Source organism: Hippocampus zosterae, chromosome 19, assembly GCF_025434085.1.
Source record: "Hippocampus zosterae strain Florida chromosome 19, ASM2543408v3, whole genome shotgun sequence".
In the NCBI taxonomy this organism is placed as follows: domain Eukaryota; kingdom Metazoa; phylum Chordata; class Actinopteri; order Syngnathiformes; family Syngnathidae; genus Hippocampus; species Hippocampus zosterae.
Window position 1 is genome coordinate 6,316,258 of NC_067469.1, and position 18,572 is coordinate 6,334,829.

At 41.4% G+C, this 18,572-nt stretch overlaps 2 protein-coding genes and 1 long non-coding RNA gene across 3 annotated transcripts; 2 read left to right on the forward strand and 1 right to left on the reverse strand.

Annotated features, from left to right (window-relative positions):
- Positions 1 to 1,372: 1,372 nt before the first annotated feature.
- On the forward strand, positions 1,373 to 2,210 carry LOC127592271 (uncharacterized). The gene is made up of 2 exons (XR_007960096.1): positions 1,373 to 1,567; positions 1,681 to 2,210. It is a non-coding gene; the product is annotated as an uncharacterized LOC127592271 (long non-coding RNA).
- Positions 2,211 to 7,984: 5,774 nt separating this feature from the next.
- Positions 7,985 to 15,608, reverse strand: LOC127592262 (interleukin-31 receptor subunit alpha-like). Its single transcript, XM_052052853.1, has 16 exons — positions 14,951 to 15,608; positions 14,372 to 14,641; positions 13,990 to 14,119; positions 13,730 to 13,917; positions 13,528 to 13,640; positions 13,433 to 13,456; positions 12,655 to 12,811; positions 12,511 to 12,593; positions 12,172 to 12,388; positions 11,620 to 11,790; positions 11,319 to 11,420; positions 11,096 to 11,239; positions 10,875 to 11,015; positions 10,252 to 10,336; positions 9,212 to 9,293; positions 7,985 to 8,795 (listed from the first exon to the last, which is right to left on the reverse strand). The coding sequence occupies exons 1-16, from the start codon at positions 15,009 to 15,011 to the stop codon at positions 8,406 to 8,408; spliced, it is 2,358 nt and encodes a 785-aa protein (XP_051908813.1). The 5' UTR covers positions 15,012 to 15,608; the 3' UTR covers positions 7,985 to 8,405.
- Positions 15,609 to 16,025: 417 nt separating this feature from the next.
- On the forward strand, positions 16,026 to 17,921 carry rdh14b (retinol dehydrogenase 14b). Its single transcript, XM_052052864.1, has 2 exons — positions 16,026 to 16,509; positions 16,901 to 17,921. Exons 1-2 carry the CDS (start codon positions 16,156 to 16,158, stop codon positions 17,516 to 17,518), a joined length of 972 nt encoding a protein of 323 aa, XP_051908824.1. The 5' UTR covers positions 16,026 to 16,155; the 3' UTR covers positions 17,519 to 17,921.
- Positions 17,922 to 18,572: the final 651 nt, after the last annotated feature.

Sequence of the window (18,572 nt, forward strand, 5' to 3'; positions counted from 1 at the left end):
CAAGAGCTTCTTGGAGAATGGGCACATTGTTGCAGGTACTGTAAACGGTATTTGTTATTTTTGGCGGACAAAGAAATGGGATGATGTTTGTCGTGTTTTGTGCTATGCACAGCGATTGCTGCAGGAGGAGTTTTGGGTGCGATCGTCGCCGCGGCACTGGCAGCCGTATTGATTATCAAATGGCGAAAATGTGGCAATGGACAATATACTGCAGGCCACGAAACAACTCCCCGTCTTCAATGCAGCTGGTAGAGCATATCACATTGCCCATTTTATGTAACTCATCTGTAGTACATTCACTATCCTTTCATACAAATAATTTGGATCAACGGCAGAATGAAGAGAACATAACATCCTGGTGGTGCCCTGCTTTTATTTTGGTGGAAATTTACACAATGCAGATCAAAAGCTGATTGAGCTTTGCTGATATATGTATGTAGAGTTAAAATTCATCTCTTTTTATAATTTTATCTGTGGTTTTATTGTTCTTGATTGTGTGTCCTTGAGTGTTTTGAAAGGTGCTGATCGAGATTTTTTTTTTGTTTTGGTCATATTTTCTTTAAATGTTGATCAACCTCACCTTTTCAAATGTACAGTATGTCAGCATTGTCCAGTGCAGCTAAAACTCCCTTTTTTCGGGCGGGGGTTAATGATACTTTAAGTACTTAGTGTAATTTAAAGTACCCCAAATCGATCCATGGAATTTAATGTGTATTTAAAGAGACATTTTTTTGTGATTGGATGGTAAGTCATGACTGCATTTTTTTTTGTTACATGTTACCATTAGCAATTGCATATTTTACAATAAAATACAATACATGCTGATTTATATAGCACTTTCACAACAGCTTACCATGTATTGCACTAATTTGACAGCATACTATGTATAGTAAGTAAGGCATTTTTAGCCCAAAGAAACGACCATGTATAGTAAGGCATTTTTAACTAAAAAAAACAACCATGTACAGGGAGGCGTTTTTAGACAAAAAAAAAAAGACAGTGTATAGTAAGGTGTTTTTAGGACTTTTTTTAGGATTTAGTATTCTGTGTTTTATCAATACACTTCTTCAAGTTAATCCTGCTTCTCCCTCCTGACTGCTTTTTGGGTCCTCCACCACCTCGCAATGTGACAATAGTAAGGCGTTTTTAGCCGAAAAAAAAACGACCATGTAAATTTAGTAAGGCGTTTTTAGCCCAAAAAACGACCATGTATAGTAAGGCGTTTTGAGCCGAAAAAAACGACCATGTATAGTAAGGCGTCTTTAGCCGAAAAAAACCGACCATGTACAGTAAGGCGTTTTTAGCCCGAAAAAAACCGACATAGTATATAGTATGGCATTTTTAGCCCGAAAAAAAACGACATAGTGGCGTTTTTAGCCCAAAAAAACGACATAGTATATAGTATGGCATTTTTAGCCCGAAAAAAACGACCATGTATAGTAAGGCGTTTTTAGCCGAAAAAAATGACATAGTATAGTAAGGCGTTTTAGCCGAAAAAAACAACCATGTTAGCCCGAAAAAAACGACATAGTATAGTAAGGCGTTTTTAGCCGAAAAAAATGACATGGTATAGTAAGGCGTTTTAGCCGAAAAAAAAACGACCATGTATAGTAAGGCGTTTTTAGCCCGAAAAAACGACATAGTATAGTACGGCGTTTTTAGCCGAAAAAAATGACATAGTATAGTAAGGCGTTTTTAGCCCGAAAAAACGACATAGTATAGTAAGGCGTTTTTAGCCGAAAAAAATGACATAGTATAGTAAGGCGTTTTTAGCCCGAAAAAAACGACATAGTATAGTAAGGCGTTTTTAGCCGGAAAAAAATGACATAGTATAGTAAGGCGTTTTAGCCGAAAAAAACGACCATGTATAGTAAGGCGTTTTTAGCCCGAAAAAAACGACATAGTATAGTAAGGCGTTTTAGCCGAAAAAAACGACCAGGTATAGTAAGGCGTTTTTAGCCCGAAAAAAAACGACATAGTATACTAAGGCGTTTTTAGCCCAAAAAAACGACATAGTATATAGTATGGCATTTTTAGCCGGAAAAAAAACGACCATGTATAGTAAGGCGTTTTTAGCCCGAAAAAAACAACACAGTATAGTAAGGCGTTTTTAGCCGAAAAAATGACGTAGTATAGTAAGGCGTTTTAGCCGGAAAAAAAACGACCATGTATAGTAAGGCGTTTTTAGCCCGAAAAAACGACATAGTATAGTAAGGCGTTTTTAGCCGAAAAAAATGACATAGTATAGTAAGGCGATTTAGCCGAAAAAAAACGACCATGTATAGTAAGGCGTTTTTAGCCCGAAAAAAACGTAAGGCGTTTTTAGCCAAAAAAAACGACATAGTATATAGTATGGCATTTTTAGCCCGAAAAAAACGACATAGTATAGTAAGGCGTTTTTAGCCGAAAAAAATGACAGTATATAGTAAGGCGTTTTTAGCCGGAAAAAAACGACCATGTATAGTAAGGCGTTTTAGCCGAAAAAAACGACCATGTATAGTAAGGCGTTTTTAGCCGAAAAAAATGACATAGTATAGTAAGGCGTTTTAGCCGAAAAAAACGACCATGTTTAGCCATGTAGAGTAAGGCGTTTTTAGGCTGAAAAAAAACGACCATGTATAGTAAGCCGTTTTTAGCCCGAAAAAAACGTAAGGCGTTTTTAGCCAAAAAAAACGACATAGTATGGCATTTTTAGCCCGAAAAAAAACGACATAGTATAGTAAGGCGTTTTGAGCCGAAAAAAATGACATAGTATAGTAAGGCGTTTTAGCCGAAAAAAACGACCATGTATAGTAAGGCGTTTTGAGCCGAAAAAAACGACCATGTATAGTAAGGCGTCTTTAGCTGAAAAAAAACGACCATGTATAGTAAGGCGTTTTTAGCCGAAAAAAAACGACATAGTATACTAAGGCGTTTTTAGCCAAAAAAAAAACCGACCATGTATGGTAAGGCGTTTTTAGCCCGAAAAAAACGACATAGTATAGTAAGGCGTTTTTAGCCGAAAAAAACCACATAGCATAGTAAGGCGTTTTTGTGCCGAAAAAACGACATAGCATAGTAAGGCGTTTTTAGCCCGAAAAATACGACATAGCATAGTAAGGCGTTTTTAGCCGAAAAAAATGACCATGTATAGTAAGGCGTTTTTAGCCGAAAAAAATGACATAGTATAGTAAGGCGTTTTTAGCCCGAAAAAAACCCACATAGTATAGTAAGGCGTTTTTAGCCAAAAAAAACGACCATGTATAGTAAGCCGTTTTTAGCCCGAAAAAAACGTAAGGCGTTTTTAGCCAAAAAAAACGACATAGTATATAGTATGGCATTTTTAGCCCGAAAAAAACGACATAGTATAGTAAGGCGTTTTGAGCCGAAAAAAATGACATAGTATAGTAAGGCGTTTTAGCCGAAAAAAACGACCATGTATAGTAAGGCGTTTTGAGCCGAAAAAAACGACCATGTATAGTAAGGCGTTTTAGCCGAAAAAAACGACCATGTATAGTAAGGCGTTTTGAGCCGAAAAAAACGACCATGTATAGTAAGGCGTCTTTAGCTGAAAAAAAACGACATAGCATAGTAAGGCGTTTTTAGCCGAAAAAAATGACCATGTATAGTAAGGCGTTTTTAGCCGAAAAAAATGACATAGTATAGTAAGGCGTTTTTAGCCCGAAAAAAACCCACATAGTATAGTAAGGCGTTTTTAGCCAAAAAAAACGACCATGTATAGTAAGCCGTTTTTAGCCGAAAAAAATGACATAGTATAGTAAGGCGATTTAGCCGAAAAAAACGACCATGTATAGTAAGGCGTTTTTAGCCCGAAAAAAACGACATAGTATAGTAAGGCGTTTTAGCCGAAAAAAACGACCATGTATAGCGAGGCGTTTTTAGCCCAAAAAAACGACCATGTATAGTAAGGCGTTTTTAGCCCGAAAAAAACCCACATAGTATACTAAGGCGTTTTTAGCCAAAAAAAACGACCATGTATAGTAAGCCGTTTTTAGCCCGAAAAAAACGTAAGGCGTTTTTAGCCAAAAAAAACGACATACAGTAGTATATAGTATGGCATTTTTAGCCCGAAAAAAACGACATAGTATAGTAAGGCGTTTTGAGCCGAAAAAAATGACATAGTATAGTAAGGCGTTTTAGCCGAAAAAAACGACCATGTATAGTAAGGCGTTTTGAGCCGAAAAAAACGACCATGTATAGTAAGGCGTCTTTAGCTGAAAAAAAACGACCATGTATAGTAAGGCGTTTTTAGCCGAAAAAAAACGACATAGTATACTAAGGCGTTTTTAGCCAAAAAAAAAACCGACCATGTATGGTAAGGCGTTTTTAGCCCGAAAAAAACGACATAGTATAGTAAGGCGTTTTTAGCCGAAAAAAACCACATAGCATAGTAAGGCGTTTTTGTGCCGAAAAAACGACATAGCATAGTAAGGCGTTTTTAGCCCGAAAAATACGACATAGCATAGTAAGGCGTTTTTAGCCGAAAAAAATGACCATGTATAGTAAGGCGTTTTTAGCCGAAAAAAATGACATAGTATAGTAAGGCGTTTTTAGCCCGAAAAAAACCCACATAGTATAGTAAGGCGTTTTTAGCCAAAAAAAACGACCATGTATAGTAAGCCGTTTTTAGCCCGAAAAAAACGTAAGGCGTTTTTAGCCAAAAAAAACGACATAGTATATAGTATGGCATTTTTAGCCCGAAAAAAACGACATAGTATAGTAAGGCGTTTTGAGCCGAAAAAAATGACATAGTATAGTAAGGCGTTTTAGCCGAAAAAAACGACCATGTATAGTGAGGCGTTTTTAGCCGAAAAAAAACGACCATGTATAGTACGGCGTTTTGAGCCGAAAAAAACGACCATGTATAGTAAGGCGTCTTTAGCTGAAAAAAAACGACCATGTATAGTAAGGCGTCTTTAGCTGAAAAAAAACGACCATGTATAGTAAGGCGTTTTTAGCCAAAAAAAACCGACCATGTATAGTAAGGCGTTTTTAGCCCGAAAAAAACGTAAGGCGTTTTTAGCCAAAAAAAACGACATAGTATATAGTATGGCATTTTTAGCCCGAAAAAAACGACATAGTATAGTAAGGCGTTTTGAGCCGAAAAAAATGACATAGTATAGTAAGGCGTTTTAGCCGAAAAAAACGACCATGTATAGTAAGGCGTTTTGAGCCGAAAAAAAACGACCATGTATAGTAAGGCGTCTTTAGCTGAAAAAAAACGACATAGCATAGTAAGGCGTTTTTAGCCGAAAAAAATGACCATGTATAGTAAGGCGTTTTTAGCCGAAAAAAATGACATAGTATTGTAAGGCGTTTTTAGCCCGAAAAAAACCCACATAGTATAGTAAGGCGTTTTTAGCCAAAAAAAACGACCATGTATAGTAAGCCGTTTTTAGCCCGAAAAAAACGTAAGGCGTTTTTAGCCAAAAAAAACGACATAGTATATAGTATGGCATTTTTAGCCCGAAAAAAACGACATAGTATAGTAATGCGTTTTGAGCCGAAAAAAATGACATAGTATAGTAAGGCGTTTTAGCCGAAAAAAAACGACCATGTATAGTAAGGCGTCTTTAGCTGAAAAAAAACGACCATGTATAGTAAGGCGTTTTTAGCCGAAAAAAAACGACCATGTATAGTAAGGCGTTTTGAGCCGAAAAAAACGACCATGTATAGTAAGGCGTCTTTAGCTGAAAAAAAACGACCATGTATAGTAAGGCGTTTTTAGCCGAAAAAAACCGACCATGTATAGTAAGGCGTTTTGAGCCGAAAAAAACGACCATGTATAGTAAGGCGTCTTTAGCTGAAAAAAAACGACCATGTACAGTAAGGCGTTTTTAGAAGAAAAAAAACGACATAGTATACTAAGGCGTTTTTAGCCAAAAAAAAAAACCGACCATGTATAGTAAGGCGTTTTTAGCCCGAAAAAAACGACATAGTATAGTAAGGCGTTTTTAGCCGAAAAAAAACACATAGTATAGTAAGGCGTTTTTGTGCCGAAAAAAATGACAGTATATAGTAAGGCGTTTTTAGCCGAAAAAAAACGACCATGTATAGTAAGGCGTTTTAGTCGAAAAAAACGACCATGTATAGTAAGGCGTTTTTAGCCGAAAAAAATGACATAGTATAGTAAGGCGTTTTAGCCGAAAAAAACGACCATGTATAGTGAGGCGTTTTTAGCCGAAAAAAAACGACCATGTATAGTAAGGTGTTTTTAGCCCGAAAAAAACGACATAGTATAGTAAGGCGTTTTTAGCTGAAAAAAAACGACCATGTATAGTAAGGCGTTTTTAGCCCGAAAAAAACGACCATGTATAGTAAGGCGTTTTTAGCCCGAAAAAAAATGACATAGTATAGTAAGGCGTTTTTAGCCGAAAAAAACGACCATGTATAGTATGGCATTTTTAGCCAAAAAAAACGACAGTATATAGTAAGGCGTTTTTAGACCGAAAACACTACTGAAAAAACCCTCCATGTATAGTAAGGAGTGCACCCTTGAAAGTGCAGTCCAAATAGGCCTATGGTGCAGGACACGTCACAGTCCCTGGTAGTGTAGAGGTATTCATACCTGCGTTTGGTCCTGGCAACTCTGGTTCGAACACTGTATCAGTCATGTGTGAAAATATGACTATTACTTTTTTCTGGAAACGCTCTAAAGTGCATGTCAAATACGCATATAGTGCAAGACAAATCACAGTCACTGGTGGTGTAGAGGTATTCATGCCTGTGTGTGGTCTAGGCAACCCTGGTTCAAACCTTGCATCAGTCATGTGTGAAAATATAACAGTTCCTTTTTCCTGGAAACCCTTTAAAGTGGATGTCAAATACGCCTATCGTGCAGGACAAGTCAAGTCTTTTTTCAGGCCAAAAACGCCTTACTATACATGGACGCTTTTTTCGGGCTAAAAACGCCTTACTCTACATGGACGTTTTTTTCGGGCTAAAAATCCCATACTATACATGGTCGTTTTTTTCGGCTAAAAATCCCATACTATACATGGTCTTTTTTTTCGGGCTAAAAACGCCTGACTATACATGGTCGTTTTTTTCAGCCTAAAAACGCCTTACTCTACATGGACGTTTTTTTCGGGCTAAAAATGCCATACTATACTATGTCGTTTTTTTCGGGCTAAAAACACCTTACTATACATGGTCGTTTTTTTCGGGCTAAAAATGCAATACTATACTATGTCGTTTTTTTTGGCTAAAAACGCCTTACTATACATGGTCATTTTTTTCGGCTAAAAACGACTTACTATATGGTCGGGTTTTTTTCGGCTAATAACACCTTACTATACATGGTCTTTTTTTGGGGGGGCTAAAAACGCCATACTATACTATGTCGTTTTTTTCGGCTAAAAATGCCATACTATACATGGTAGGTTTTTTCGGCTAAAAACGCCTTACTGTACATGGTCGTTTTTTTTCAGCTAAAGACGCCTTACTATACATGGTCGTTTTTTTCGGCTCAAAACGCCTTACTATACTATGTCCTTTTTTTCGGCTAAAAACGCCTTACTATACTATGTCGTTTTTTTTTTCAGGCTAAAAATGCCATACTATACATGGTCGTTTCTTTTTCGGCTAAAACCGCTTTACTATACATGGTTGTTTTTTTCGGCTAAAAATACCTTACTATACATGGTCGTTTTTTGGGGGGCTCAAAACGCCTTACTCTACATGGTCGGGGGTTTTTTTCACCCAAAAACGCCTTCTTCTTGCAGCAGATTTTCCGTGAGCAAATAAAAGGGAATGAAAACTGAGTGTAGCCCGAGTTCGACAATGCAGAGGTGCACGGTTCAATTCCGGCTGCGGCCTTCCCGTGGGGAGTTTGCACGTTCTTCCCTTTCCTGTGTAGCGTTCCTCTAATATTCCAAAAACATGAGTGGCAGGCTAATTGAGCACTCTTCAATTGTCCCTTGGTGTTTGTGAAAATATTGAACTCCTGTTTTACTAAATTAGAGCCGACACACTTATACAGGTATTCAGAGTTACTTTTTAAGAGTACATAAACTTTCACGAGTTCATGCATAAATTATTCTGCACTGTTATCACTGCACAACATTTGTCTCAATTGGGGATGCATTTCAACATGCACATAATTATGATATACACGATAGATAATTTAATGTACGAGGGTCATTCAATAAATATAGATTTTTTTTCTGTATCAGGACGTTTGTTTGTTTTTTGGGGTCTCCCACACACTTGAGTGTTTCTGTCATCAATCCAAAGATTTTTAATTTTTTGTACGCTTAGGGAACATGGAAGCCTGTGCTCAGATGTGTCACAGTGCTGGGAGGCTAAGTCGAAGGGAAAAAAAAGTTTTAGATGTCCTGATACTGACAACTTCACCTCACTGATTGAATGACCATCGTATCTTATGAAATGTTTTCCGCGTTTTCTCACTTGCCTCGGTCTTGTTCAAACATATCCACTGTCACATACATAGCTAGCGATGCTGTCAATTGCTGATGTTTGACTGGAAGCAGACATTGGCGTTCTTTCTCAGTATTTTGGGTGGGGCTTTCCACAGAACTCTGGCTTCGGTACGGGCTTAATTGACCGCTGCCCTCAAGGAGCAGCGTTGGACATTCTCCAGAAGATGACCGAGTCGGCGTCTCTTCAGGTTCATTCGCTTTCTCATTGTGCGCGGCCAGCTTTGACGTCAAAGCTGGGAAGCTGTAGTCTTCACGGTTGATGTCCGGCGTGGAGGTCAGCTGGGATTCGTCCGTGTAGACGCGTGCACAGAAGCTTTCTGGCGGATAGTTGAATAGTCGGAAAGGGAAAGTCCCCTGGGGAGAGGCAGAGCGTTTGTCATTATTTGATGGCTCCCCCCCAAAATAGAAAATAATACCGTATTTTCCGCACTACAAGGCGCACTGGATTACGAGGCGCGCCTTCAATGAATGGCATAATTTGTAATTTCATGTATTGGACGCACAGGATTACAAAACGCAATCTACAATGCATCCACTAGATAGAGCTACAGTCCTTCCGTTCAACTCGAGAGGCGTTCATGACCGCCTCCAAAAAAAAAAATGGCCTACAAGGCCATGATTCTTAACTCCATCCTGAAAAAGGCCCAGCACAGGATGTTTAAAAAGTACAATAAGTGTGTACCCCGCTTAAGATGATGATTGTTATTTAAGTTGTGGACACCTTTGCCAATTTCATATGCTTTTAATACTTTCTCTTCAATTGAATTCACCTTTTGATGACCTCCTGATGGCCACAGCGCAACAGAACTGAGGCCCGGGTTCGGAAGAGGCTTCTGCAAGAATTTCCTATACCTAGAAGACATGGAAACGTCTAATGATCAGTTGTTGAAATCAGCCGTTTTTTTTCCAATGTGTAAGACCATGGGTGGGCAAATTACGGCCCACGGGCCGGATGTGGCCCGTTGGTCTTTTTAATACGGCCCACCGAAGACTGGTACACAATTAAGGTTTGATTGCATTCATTTCGTTTGGACTTGTAATGACAGGTATTTCAACACCAGGTGGCGCAGTTACTTCAAGTTGCAGAGCACCGGGATGGAGGGGAAGACGAAGAAAGTAATGACCATGGAAGGGACAGTGATATGTATCTGATTAAACGAAGCGGGTAACAAAGTACGAAACATTCAGGAGACGCCTGGAGTCGGATAGACTCAAATCTACGAGACTTTGAAAAACAAGGAAGCGATTCTTACTCAGTCCGATTCTGGCAATTTCAATGCTCAGAGTGAATTGCTTGTGGCTCGAGTAAATGAACATTTCCTAGAATGGTTTGATTGTTATCATGTTAAAAACTTTCCGCAAACTGGACTGGTAATAAGAGTCGGAGAGCAGTCAAATGTGTAGAGCGTGAACAACAGGGCGCTCAGTACACATCCTTGAGGAGTACCGGTGCTGAGTGTGATGGTGGAGGAGAATGCTACATTATTACTGGCATACAAAGACATTGTGCCATCTTCTTTATTTTCTATTTCTAGCTTTTAGCCTGGCCCTTCACAATATTTTCTGCTTCTCATTTGGGCCCCCCCGGGAAAATAATTGCCCACCCCTGTGTAAGACAATCAATGATCGACTCAGAAAGTTGCCCAAGTTTTCTAAAAACGAGGTAAAGCGAACGTCTGCTACACGTTACAGAAAAAGGACCATTTGTCGTTCCTGTAATTATCGAGGAGCCTGAAAATCATAAGAGAAACTATTTTCATGATCCAACAAGACTTCAGAATTTCTTTTGTCAGAAATAGAAAACACTTACTGTATAGTGCAGCACAACCCGGTCAACAGCACGAGGACTATAAGGATGCTTCCGACGACGCAAAGGTTTGTGATGAACCTCGGATCTGTTAAAAGGAAGACCGCATTTGTCATCATGGCATTCGATCGTGCGAGGGCCCACTCATATGCAGCAGATTGCACAATCCCATATAAAGTTCAGCAGTTCTAATTCGTTTTCGGAAGTTTTGGGGGCCTAACACTTCATCCTACGCCCATGAACCTTGATAGCGGCAGGTGCGTGTGCCGATCCCCCGATTCACATTAGTTTCCATCCGATTGGTTTTATGAGGGTGCGCATTGTTGCGCAACCACATTATCTCAAGTGATTTATTTTTACCACCCCTTGGAAAAGATTTAAAATTCAATTCAATTGGATTGTACAGGTTGTAGGTCACATTAATGGTGGAATGGTTTTGAAAGGATTCATCTTGGTCTCATTTTTTTTCCATCTCCAGTTTTTCACTCATGCCCCCCCACCCCCATATGACACTGGTGCTGGTGAGTCATTTACAAGTAACGGGAGTTGAGAAGATTCCAAATATGCAAAGGGCCTAGAGGTCAAGTCAGTTCCCAGCATCGGAAACGATTCCAAAAGTGACTTACCGAATCGTTTTGTGTTAAAGTGCCTGACGTTACTTTCACTGGCTCCCGTCAGCGCCACGGCCTTGACATACATGCTGTATTGGGTGTAAGGAAGCAGATCCTTCAAAAGAATCTCCCGTGTCGTAGCATTAACCGTGACATCTGGAAGGGACAAAAAGAAACTTTGATATGTTCCGAAGAAAGGAAAAACCAAATGGCTAAAAGGTCAAAAGTCAACTTACTGAGCTTTGTTCCCTGGCCCGTTCCATAGAAAACAATGTAGTGGACAATAACGCCGCTACAGACATCCGGATGCTCCATATCCCAACTCACAAGGGCGCTTTTGTCTCCAACCTCAACCTTGACGGTGGAGAAATTTGCTGCCGCTGTTGGGTAAACATTAAAAAAAAAAAAAAATCTCAAACCCAGAGTACTTAAGAGACGCACCGAGCGATTTATTCCAACCCGTGACTGTTGCGCAGATCCACGAGACCCGCGCGCCGAGGCCCGTCTTGTCGCCAACCAGCGGTGTGATGGTGACGTTGTACGGCTTTTTATCCAGAAGACCTGGAAGGGAGCGAAACTTTTCCTTTTTAAAAAGTAGCGTGCAACTAACAATGATGTCACTGGCAGACAAAAGCCTCTTCCTGTTAATGCACTGTCGATAAGATCGTGAAACGTTAGACTAATGGTTAGAAAACAACGCATCATTCCAGCCCCCCCCACCCCCACCCCCACCCCAACCCGCATGCATTTTCTCTCCTACCCGACAATGTCGTGCTGGTGGAATTGCTTTCCTTCCAGCGGTAGTGAAGCTCATCGTGAGTCCAGTCTATCACGTAACCGCTGACAAGCTGAGAAGGCGCGTCCCAGCTGACCAAAATAACACCGTCGCCGGTCGAAGAAGTCTGCACGTTTGCAACTTGAGGGAGGTCGGCTGGAACAATCCAAACAAGAAAAACAAAAACATTTGATCAATCATAAAAAAAATAAAAAAAATCGGACAACTGTCCTGATTGACATGTGAGCTGACCAAGGAATAGTGAGTGACAGGTGTAAAGATCCTACATCTAATGAACCCGCTTGAAAGCGCCGGTGGTGGAAAAACATAAATTAACGATTCCTTCAATGAAAACTCCAAAAATTGAAAATAATGCATCAAAACAGAAAATCATGCGGAGAAATCTCAAATTTTATAGCCCCCCCTACAGAGTTTATTTTGAAGACTTTTCGGTGCGCCTTGTAGTGCGGAAAATACGGTAATACAGAGCGGTGTTCATAACGTGGCTAAATAAAATGGAAGTCCCTGAAAACTTACTTTCTCCAACAGCCGGAACGTAAACCGAGTCCTCTGCCAGCAAAGTGTCGTTATCAAAGACGCTGAGCCGGACTCTGTGTGCGTCTTCGTTCACAAGTATCGTACAAGTTGAATTCCAATAAAAAGTGGGACTGTCGTCGACCTGAGTTCCGTTGTCCTTGTCGAGAGACTGTTGGATCAAATATGTAAATGTGCCTTGGCACGCTGACGGAATCTCCTGTGAAGAAAAAGTAGTCGCATATTATGAGAGGTTTTGTTTGGGGGGTCGGGGGGGGGGGGCAACGCGTTGATATTCGGAGATGACGACGTGGGGCATTGAATTGACAAGCTTGCGTATACCTTCCACATGGCATGAACCTTCCTCATGCCATTTTTTCCCGGGTCGGTTACCTTCCTCCAAAGACGCAGCTTGAAGTCACTCCCTGCCGAGGTATCACGTGTCATTTTCACTTTGAACCAAGAACTCTCTCGACGGGAACTTACTGTTGAGTTGGCTCAGAACGGTTTCCTCTCGGCTCCACTTGCTCCAGGGAGCTTTGTCCCAAGCGCAGCGGACTGAAACTTTGTAGTAAGTGCAGGACTCGATGTTTTTGATGGTTAGAGTTCCTTTTTCTCCTGCTTCCAAAGTCTTATTGAGCACCTTAAAAGACATTTTTGAGCAAACAATACTTTTTTTTTTTAATGAAGCGTAATTTCATTCCCCTCTCTCCGTAACAAAATCTGCTGATTGTATTTTCCGCACTTAAAGGCGCTGGATTATGAGGCGCAACTTCAATGGATGGCCTATTTTAAAAGTGTTTCCATAGATAGGGCGCAGCGCTTTTTTAGGCGCATAGAATTGAAGCTACAATAGTAATTGCAGTTGCATTGTGCATCCACTGGGTGGAGCTACGCTCAATATAATAGAATTTATGTAGATCTGTCGCAACGGCTTTAAAAAACATTTAAAATACTACGTCCAATAAATCAGGATGTTGATCTATATATAAGGCGCACTGTCGGCTTTTGAGAAAATGGAATGCTTTTAGGTGCTCCTTATAGTGCGGAAAATACGGTCATTTGCATAAATTGACTTTTTCTCAGATGACCGCACCGAGGACGTGGGAATTTACTTGGTCGACCTGAGTTTCACATCGCGGCACGATTAAAAATGAAATCTGTGCCTCGAATGTGAAATCAACACTTTCGTTTAAATGGATTTCTCGTGCGGATCAAAGAGGAAAGCGCAACGAATGCACATGTCGACATCGCTTTACGTTACCTCTGGTTTCCTTTTCTCGGCAACCTGAAACACAAAAGGGCTGAAGTCAAACGACAACGAGAGCAATCAGGATGTAGATTGCGTCTCTCCGGTACCTCGTTATAGCGAAGTTGACAGTCGTGTTTCTTTGAGGACACGGACGTGGTCCACTTAGCCAGCAGATGACCAGAGATGGCCTGGAGATTCAACTTTGGAGATTGAATTTGCACTAAAGAAGCAGAATCATACGGCAGCATTAAATCAAGCCCTACTATTTATTTATTTAAAGCATTTTATCGTAACGTCGGCGTGACTTACATATGTGATGGGTGTTAAATTCGTAAGGGTCAGAGTAAACCTCCCAATATTTGGTCTTTGCTCTCACCGTAACACTGTGGTTACCACCCGCCAGTGTCACGTTCCCCGACTGGTGCACATCGTCGGACGTGCACGTTGTGGATTGTTGCGAGCTGCAGATTTCCTTCGGGGCGGTGTTTAAGCGAGAGCTGCGAAAAGCAACACGCATTTTATGATCACGCGTGGCTTCTTTCGCTACCTGGAGGAAATATTCAACTCACATCAGTACAGTGTAATTTATATCCTTCGGGTACTGGGCACTGTGCTCCCAATCGCATGTGAAGAGCTCGGGTACACCCACAGAATATGAATTTTTATAGTGCCAGATGCAGCCAATTTTGGTGGGTTTTGCTAAAAAGAAGAAGAACAACAACAAAAAAATCACATCGATTATTGCATCTTACTTTGCCCACGCCAGGAGGGGGGCAGAATCCCAGAAAGGAGGTTTAAAAAAAAAAGTATCTCAATACAAAGTGTGCGAGGTGATTCAATGATGGCTTATTTAAAGTAGAACAATTAAATTTGAGTTTTTACATTTAATCTACTTTCTGGAATCCCCCCCCCCCCCTATAAAGAAACCAAAAATAAATGGCAGGGTCTTACAGTACGTTCTGACCGTGGTCCCTCCGAGCACTTCCCCGGTGTCATCGCGGTGGCACAGCACGGTGGCTTTGGGCTGGGTGAAGTTCCTCAGGGACACGATGCTGTGCGTGGAATTCACGGCGTGGGACCAGCTTTCGTCCACAACTTTGTTGTCCAGCGTCCAGTACACGTTACCGCGGGCACAGAAGCTCTCGCACAGGATCTGAGTATCGGATCCCACTTGGATGTACAGATCTTTGGGGGTGACATTGCACAATTTCTTGCTCTGCCCTGTGGGTGTTAGTAAACGGGGTAGAATACGTTGTTTTTTTTTTTCTCAACTTCACACATTTGAAAAACGGATGCCATAACTCGATTGACGATTGTGCTGGGGCTAGCAATCAGGTGCCTGATTGTTATGCCGTTAACGCGACCCACTATATCACGGTGCCGTTCCCACCAAATAGAATTCAAAACAACAAAACAAAATAAAGCATATGTGTTTAAGGAACTCTAATTTTCAACAGTCGCCGTAAAACAGATTTTCTTCAGCACTTCTGCATTGTCGCTTTAAGCGTGGAAAATGAAAGATATTCTTACCTTCTGAAACGGAGCTCGCACTAGTGACAATCAGAAGCATGAAAGGGAGAAAAAAATGCATTCTCGAGGAGGTGTTCAAATCTAAATCTTTTAAAGTACAGAAGGATGAGTTTCAGGCATTTTTGCGACACATATTCCCACTTGTCCTCATTTCAGCCGTCGGCCGCAGAGAGAGAGAGGAAATGAAGCAAACAGTTAGAAAACAGGAGGTATTACCCAACTGGAAACATGGCAAGGCCACAGGAAATGTTTCTCGCCCTCTCTCTCTCTCTCTTGCTCTCTCAATTAATTCCCAGAGCAACATTAGAGAAAGGTTGCTTCTTTGCATTAGTGATATCCATGTGAGTCATATACAGAATAAAGGCCGCAAAGTACAAGGGAAGTAAGGAGCGCTGCTTAATGCAAAACAAAACTGCGCTCTCGTAATAGGATCTCATATTATCTGATGACATATCAAGGAACAATAGAATGGATACAGTCAATGGGTAGCAAGTTTTAAAATTAACCCATGATCAGCCCATATATGGCTCATCAATGTTTCAAAACATTTTTTTCTTCACCTTATTGCATTCTCCGCTAGAGTGCAGAACTCTTTGTATTTATAGATGATCTATATTGCTATTTGGCGTTTAGAGGTGGAACGGCAGGTCATATTTGACACTGAGGCCTGACTTGTACCAAGTTCTGAAAACAATATATTGTCTTTCAAGTATTGCGGGTATTAGTGTACAACAATCACAATGTTAGTGTAAAGAGGAAACTAAAAATCGTCTTTAGATGCGACGTTGTCGCCATCTGTTGGTCAAGATGACAAATGCTGTGTATGAGAACTTACGGGAATCAAAACAAAAACACGAGCTGTTTTTTTCCATTTGTATCTCGTGCTACGTTCTATCGTTGTTTTAGAAATAAAAATCGAACTGTTAGTATTCGTCCTACAAATCAAACAAGAAAATCAAGTTGTATTTCAATGTTGGTCTTTCTATATTAAAACGAACAAAAACGAGTCCGTTTTCTATTTACAAATAGACATTACCACATGACGTAAACAACTTAAAATACGCCACGAGTGTTTTTTTTGCGCAACGATTTTATATTCTCGATTTACTTCCGCGTTTACATCCGGGTTAGTCCTAGGCTCACTTTGTCACTTCCGTTCAAACACGACCCGACTATTTTTACACTACAGTATTTTCGGTGCTTCTATGGCCACTGCGGTCCTCATCGCCGCCGTCGTCGGTGGCGGGGTCCTGCTCGTCATGCGCCGCTTGTTCCCGCGACAGAACGCACTCAAGTTGCTCCAGTACCCGGCGGGCATGATGCGAGGTAAGACCGTCATCGTGACCGGAGCGAACAGCGGCATCGGGAAGGCCCTAGCCGGTGAGCTACTGAAACTCCAGGCCCGGGTCATTATGGCTTGCCGGGACAGGCAGAGCGCCGCCGAGGCGGCCCGGGACATCCGGGGACATTCGGACACAGAGCTGGGGGAGTTGGTCATCAAACAGCTGGACCTTGCGTCGCTTCAATCGGTTCGTAAATTTTGTCAAGAGATTCAAGAGGTGAGCTGTCACGAATCCGCATCTTCACTCACGGAAAATACGTTTTTAAGAATGCCGACACCAGAAGTGCAGTTCTTGTGAGCTGTCCATGGTCCCGATAGGTAACAGACTGGCTACGTTTTTATTTACATCCCATAGGCCCTCCCATTAGAGACCCAGGTTTCATTTTATTTAATATTTTTTTTAATTTCGCTCTTTTCAGCGCCTTCTGGTAAATCGGAAAATTTAATTTGTGGTCTGTTGCCTTAATTATGGCCAAAAGGGTAACCTATGATAATGGTGGGTCGAAGGTTGGTTTGATACAATTTGTTACGATTCAATCTATTTTTATTTCTTATTGCTTTGAAAACAAATCTCGCATATTAAAGCATATCTGCCTATGAGCCATCAGGAGGAACCCAAGATCGACGTCCTCGTCAACAACGCGGGCGTGTACCAGTGCCCCTACTCCAAGACGGAGGACGGTTTTGAGATGCAGCTCGGCGTCAACCATCTGGGCCACTTCCTGCTCACCCACCTGCTGCTCGACCTCCTCAAGAGCTCCGCCCCTAGCCGCGTGGTGGTGGTGTCCTCCAAACTGTACAAGTACGGCCGCGTCAACTTTGACGACCTGAACAGCGAGACGAAATACAACAAGGCATTCTGCTACAGTCAGAGTAAATTAGCCAACCTGCTGTTCACACTTGAACTGGCGCAGCGGCTCGAGGGCTCGGGGGTGACGGTCAACGCGCTCACACCTGGCATCGTGAGGACCAGGCTGGGCAGGCACGTTCGCATCCCCTTCCTGGCGAAGCCGCTCTTCTACCTGGCATTGCTGCTCTTCTTCAAGAGTCCGCTGGCGGGGGCGCAGACGCCTCTCTATCTGGCCTGTTCGCCAGAGGTGGAGGGGGTGTCGGGGAAGTGCTTTGCAAACTGCGAGGAAGAGGAGCTGCTTGCGAAGGCCACGGACGAACAAGCGGCGAAGAGACTGTGGGATGTAAGCATGAGGATGGTTGGACTCGAGGACTGATTGGATTTTACGAAGCTAGTGGAGACAATAAGAGTGAGATTGCCAATACTCAGCCGATGAAATATTCAAGTTATGCCGAGTTATATTCAAGTCTTGAAAATGACATCTTATTGGATCTCTGCAATGCATCCTTAACCACCGTCACATTTTCAAATTACAGCCGTCACTCGAGAAGTCATCATCCAACGAAAATATTGTAAAAGCACTCACCCTTTTGACGACGCCTCGCAGTCGCGTAACGTCGAGGAATTACAAACATCCTCACCTCGCCGAGTCACCACATTTCCCTCCATCATTGTTTCTCCAGAAAAACGTGAAGAATGTAACATATTGTTTAACCTGACAAATGTGCACCTTTTTTTCCCCCCACCGTAGGGTGCCAAAAAGGGGCAAAGAAATAAAAGTGCTTTGTGTACTATGTGCTGTATAGGCAGTAGAACAATAGGATGGAGGGGGGGGGGGGGGCAAATGGGAGGTTGCTGCAACACAAAAAGTAGTAATGTTCTTACATTAACCACGTGGACAAAAAGTATTGTGACATCAGGCCATTATAGAGTACAAGAAGCAAAAATAGAATTTAAAAAAAACTTTTTGATGAAAAGGTTCTATACAGTGAAACCTTGCTATAACGCAGTTCACCTTTTAAGGCGTTGCCGTTTCGCAGATCTTTTTTGGATTTATTTTTAAATTGCAGTTTTTGACAGTGCTCACCAATTTGCGTTTCTGACAAAAACGGGTTTTGATCTTTGGTTTCATTCTATTGTATAATAAATTGATTGAAATAATTAATAAAGCTGACTCTGTTGTGATTCTAAGTTCATTCAAGCAATGTACCTTTTCTGCATGATAGTAAAATGACAGACTGCATATTTGTTTAGTTATTGTGCCCCCTGCTGTTACATTTGAGGGTTGCATTGAGGGCCGGGAAGTGGTTCATGTTGAGGTGCGTCAGTTTGAGGGAAGAGACGCAACTTTGTTTTTTCTTTCCCTATTTTAGTTATTTGGTTAGTTTTTGTCAAATATAATCATCAAACCTTGATCCGGTCCCAAATAC

Coding starts and splice junctions, on each gene's coding strand:
- LOC127592262 (XM_052052853.1), bottom strand. CDS start 15,011: ATGCATTTTTTTCTCCCTTTCATGCTTCTGATTGTCACTAGTGCGAGC. Junction 11,791..12,171: donor CGTTCCGGCTGTTGGAGAAA/GTAAGTTTTCAG, acceptor GGATTGTTCCAG/CCGACCTCCCTCAAGTTGCA. Junction 8,796..9,211: donor CATCAGGAGGTCATCAAAAG/GTGAATTCAATT, acceptor GCCTCTCCCCAG/GGGACTTTCCCTTTCCGACT.
- rdh14b (XM_052052864.1), top strand. CDS start 16,156: ATGGCCACTGCGGTCCTCATCGCCGCCGTCGTCGGTGGCGGGGTCCTG. Junction 16,510..16,900: donor TTTGTCAAGAGATTCAAGAG/GTGAGCTGTCAC, acceptor ATGAGCCATCAG/GAGGAACCCAAGATCGACGT.